The sequence below is a fragment of the Mustela putorius genome, unplaced genomic scaffold, assembly GCF_011764305.1.
Source record: "Mustela putorius furo isolate JIRA1106 unplaced genomic scaffold, ASM1176430v1.1 tig00003988_pilon_pilon_pilon, whole genome shotgun sequence".
NCBI lineage: Eukaryota > Metazoa > Chordata > Mammalia > Carnivora > Mustelidae > Mustela > Mustela putorius.
Genome location: NW_025422127.1, coordinates 138,929 through 143,855, shown reverse-complemented (window position 1 = coordinate 143,855; position 4,927 = coordinate 138,929). Strand labels below are relative to the sequence as shown.

Genomic DNA, 4,927 nt, shown 5'->3' with positions numbered 1-4,927 from the left:
CTAAATAAATAAATAATAAATAAAGACCTTTTAAATGCCTCTTGAGATTTCTTTTTTGACCCATGTGTTTTTAGAAGTGTTATTTAATCTACACATAATTTAAATTTTCTCATTCATCCTTTTCACTGATTTTATTTTAATACCATGTGGTTTGAGACCCAATACAGTATCAATTCTAGTCCTCAAAATTTTTAAAGTGTGTTTTATGGCCCAGAATATGATATGTCTTGGTGTGCTTGGGAAGAAAAGGTATATAGCTGTTGTTGGTTGAAATAGTCTACAGATGTCAATTATATACAGTTGATTCTTGATGTTGTGTTCAACTATGTCCTTACCAATTATATGGCTGCTACTTCTGCCCATTTTGGATAGAGTTGCTGAAATTTCTAATATGATAAGGATTCATCTATTTCTCTTTTCAATGCTATTATTTTTTTCTCATACTATTGGATACATTTGTGTATACTACCATTGTTATATGCTATTGGATTGAATTTTAATATATTATTCTTAGAATTTCTTTATCTGTACTCATAAGTAATTTTCTGAATTTATTTTTTTCTTTTAAAGCCTTTCCTGTGTTTTTGTGTCATGATAATGAGGGCTTAGGGTGAATTGAGTATTCTGCCCTCCACTTTTTTGGAGAATGTGTGTATAGTTGGTATTTTTAGAATTATTTAGTATAATTCATAAGTGAAGCCATCTAAACCTACATGTGTGTGTGTGTGTGTGTATGTGTATAGAGGGGACATTTCTAACTATGAATCATTTGCTTTAGCTATTATAGAGTTTTCCATTTATAAATTCCTTCTGACTGCTTTGGAAGTTTATGTTTTATAAGGATTTTATCCATTTCATATAAAATATCTATTTTTTGCCAAAAACTGGTTCATATTATGTCATTATAATTTCAATATCCAAAGAATCTGTAGTGAAGTCATATTATAGTGCTAACATCAGTAATTTGTGCCTTCTATTTTTCCCTGATGGATTTAACTAGAGATATCAATTATGTTTATGTCCTAAAGATTTGACTTCTGTTTTCATTGTTTTTTGCTATTGTTTTCTGTTTTCTGTCTTAGAGAGTTTTTCTTTAGTGATTCAATGGATGTAGCACAATGTTCAGCACTTAGTGCTAAAAAAAATTAGATATTCAAATACCATCAAGTGAACATCAATCTGTGCCTCAAAGTATGTTAAAAGATGAATCTAGTTCCCATGAACTGAGTACAACTTGATACAAGTTGGTAGCACATTTTGCTGAGAATAATGATCAAGTGACTCAGTGGGTTGCAGACCACAACAGAGTAGTCATAGGACATATGAACACAAAATTTCTGAAGCTCCCCAAAAGAAGAAGAAAAAATAATTGAGTTGTACCAATACTCTAGGGAAATGTTTAGTCTTTGTCATGGGAGTTATCAACAATTTAGGGAAATAAATCAGCATAAATGAGATTTTCAAGAAGGAGAAATTTTGGCAGAAGGAATACATTAAAATATTTAGGTAGGGATTTGGCAGAGTGATATTTTTATCATGTTCAACACTATACCTTAGAAATATAAAGAAGAAAACAACAATTTACAGAAAAGTCTCATTTGTTTGTCTAATCCAGATAAACTCCATCTCCACTGATTGTTATTTACCTTCTATGAATCTCACCAAAACTTCACAATAAAAATGGTTAAACTGAGGGAGGTTTGTAGGTCAAATGGGTGATGAGTATTAAGGAAGGCACTCATTGTGATGAGCACTGGGCATTACATTTAAGTGATGGATCACTAAATTCTATCCTGAAGCCGATTTTGCAATATATGCTAAATAACTAGAATTGAAATAAAAAATGCAAATAAAAAATAATTAGGCTAAACTTACTAAACCATAATGTTATTACAAGGTGATTTTTAAAAAAATGCTAACAACCAAAGAAAGACACAGTTTCAGAATCTGATCATGAGCAAGTTTTTTTTTTTTTTCTGCATAAAATATTAGCTAAATCATGTACCAGATCAGCTTAGCTATTATCATATCCTGAGAGATATTCTCTCTTTTGGAAAATTTATATAGTTCCTATTTGCCAAAAAGAAACTTAACTGATTATTTTTAATTTGAATCCTTGTTATATGAATATTTTAAAATATCAGAACATTTTAAAGAAAGAAATTTCTTTGGTATTAAAGAAAAAGAAATGACTAAAGAAATTCTAAATGTCAGTGTCAACTATAACCCATTTCCAAAAGCTTCCCTTAAAAATAGATTTTTAATTCATGTTTTTCCAATGCCATACTTTCATATTTCATTTTTAATCCAGTTTCTGAATTTAAGTTATAAATCCTGAATATTCTTCTATACTTTTACTTTACACAGGTAAACTCATTCATTATTTTTTTATCGTTATGATACTTTTTGCTAACTGTATCAATCTACCTAGTTATCATTTGATATTAAATTCAGTAAATGAGGGGCTCCTGGATGGCTCAGTGGCTCTGCCTTTGGCTCAGGTAATGATCTCAAGGTCCTGGGATCAAGCCCTGCATTGGGCTCGCAGCTCAGCAGGGAACCTGCTTCCTCCTCTCTCTCTCTCTGCCTGCCTCTCTACTTACTTGTGATCTCTGTCTGTCAAATAAATAAATCAAATCTTAAAAAAAAAATCAGTAAATGAGATGATACTTTTCTAAATCTATACCATGTATGGGAAGAAACATAATTATAGGAAATTATAGGAAAGTTAAACAAAAGAGAGATACAAAATGCTATCCTTAGTTTCATCTTTCAAAAGATACAAGAATATGTGTGATTAATAATTTATAATTTTTTCAACACATTTATTCTCATGAAATCATCTGAAGTTGATGTGTATATTATGATTTTCAAACCAGGCTTAGGTATTTGCTGAAATTATTATGCTGTTCCACCCTTCAGGAGGCAGGTATGCTCAATAATTTCTTATGATTTCTAATATATTATTTGTCAGGTTTAATTGAAATATTTATAATTTCTCATAATTCTCTCACACAAACTAAACAACTGGTTTCAATGGAATAAACTCTAATGCACAATGTTTTATTAGTTTTATTTTTTTAAAGATTTATTTCTTTTAGAAAGAATGAGAAAAAAATACTTTATATTCTTGACTAGAATTCAAAGATAACAGACAGACTGAAAGCTTACCTCCATTTCTTTCAGATATTCACAGGTAAAAGAATTGAGATGAGAAAAAAAAATATCTCTTGAAGGACATAAAGAAAATTAAATTCTTTGGAACAAAGATTTTTTTGTGCAAATAGAGCTTGAGAAGAGGTAAAGATGAATATCATAGACATGGAAGCAAAAAATACAAAATAAAAAAATAAAAACAAACCAGAAGAAACTGTGTATTGGAAGCTACTACTGGATACATTGATATTATTAGGGGTTCCTTTGTTTATTTCCTTTGTATAAAATGCAACAGGACACTCATTTGCTTGAGAAAGAAACAACCCTGTGTATCATGTTCATGAAAGCTTTTTTCACTTGCTGGTTCCTTAAAGTATAGATGAAAGGATTCAATAGTGGGGCCACGGAAGTATTGAGCACTGCAATTCCCTTGGAAAAAGATATTCTTTGTTTAACTGAAGGTTTAACATACATGAAGATGCAGCTGCCATAAGAGAGGGATATCACAATCATGTGAGAAGAACATGTTGAAAAAGCTTTTTTCTTCTGCTTACTTGAAGGGATTTTTAGAATTGTTAAGGCAATAAAAGCATATGAAATTATAACCATTAGCAATGTGACCACAAGTGTCATCGATGCAGAAATGAACCCCATGGTCTCAACGAGCTGTGTGTCTGAGCATGAGATCTGCATGAGGGGAGTTGTATCACAGTAGAAATGGTCAATAATTTTGGACGCACAGAAGTCAAGCTTTAGTCCCAAGAGGAGAGGAACAAAGATGGTAAAGAATCCAGCAAGCCAACAACAGAAGACAAGTTGAATGCAGATCTTACTGTTCATGATGGTTGTGTAATGCAGGGGCTTACAGATGGCAACATAGCGGTCATAGGACATAGCAGCCAGCAAGTAAAATTCAGATGCACCAAGAAGGAAGGCAAAAAACACTTGAGTAATACAATTATCATAGGTAATGGTTTTGTCTCCAGTTGCCATAGTAACCAACAATTTAGGGATGCATGTAGTAGTATAGGAAATTTCTAGGAAGGAAAAATTCCTAAGGAAAAAATACATGGGGGTCTTGAGGTGAGTATCCACCAGGGTGAGTGTGATGATGGTCAGATTGCCAGTGATACTCAGCAAGTAGGTGAGAAGCAGAAAGACAAACAACACAACTTTCAATTGTGGGTCATCAGTCAAACCTGCCAGTATAAACACTATTGCTCGTGTGTGGTTTCCCATTACTATCCTCTATTTTTCCAGTTCTAAATAGGAAAGAAAAACAGAAAGAAATTGGCAATCCCAGTAGAAAAATAAGAGTGATTTAATTGTCTAAAATAAGGTTAGCAAGCGACATTTCAGATAGAGTAACACAATGTTCATTCAGGTTTTGAAGATGGGTATGCCAGGAGAAACAATAGTTTGCATTTCCAGAGCATCTGGACAGAGAATTCCATCTTCAGTTTGTAATTCTACTGGCGAATAACCTATATGATGGTATAAATTGTTGATATTTTAAGGAGATAAATTTGATGGAAATTAGAGGGAGATTTCAAACATAGAAAAATGCTTTTCCTCTCTTGAATTTACACAAGAATTGGAATGGATGCCATTTCTTGTTCAATTAAAAGGTATGCATACTAGAAACAAAGTGATATCTGTCCTTAAAAGTACAGCAGCCCATTTATTCCATTTAACACACACACAGACACCCCTTGTGGTCTTCAACAACAGGGCTGTCATAACTTTACCATTTTCTTCAACTAATCAACTC

The 4,927-nt window shown here is 32.2% G+C and overlaps 1 protein-coding gene across 1 annotated transcript; it reads right to left on the bottom strand.

The window, feature by feature from the left end:
• Positions 1-3,456: 3,456 nt before the first annotated feature.
• On the bottom strand, positions 3,457-4,395 carry LOC101680288 (olfactory receptor 6C74-like). The gene has a single exon (XM_004781543.1). The coding sequence runs from the start codon at positions 4,393-4,395 to the stop codon at positions 3,457-3,459; it is 939 nt and encodes a 312-aa protein (XP_004781600.1).
• Between the last annotated feature and the right edge of the window lie 532 nt (positions 4,396-4,927).

Excerpts from the sequence above, each read along its gene's own strand:
- LOC101680288 (XM_004781543.1), bottom strand. The coding sequence starts at position 4,395 with ATGGGAAACCACACACGAGCAATAGTGTTTATACTGGCAGGTTTGACT.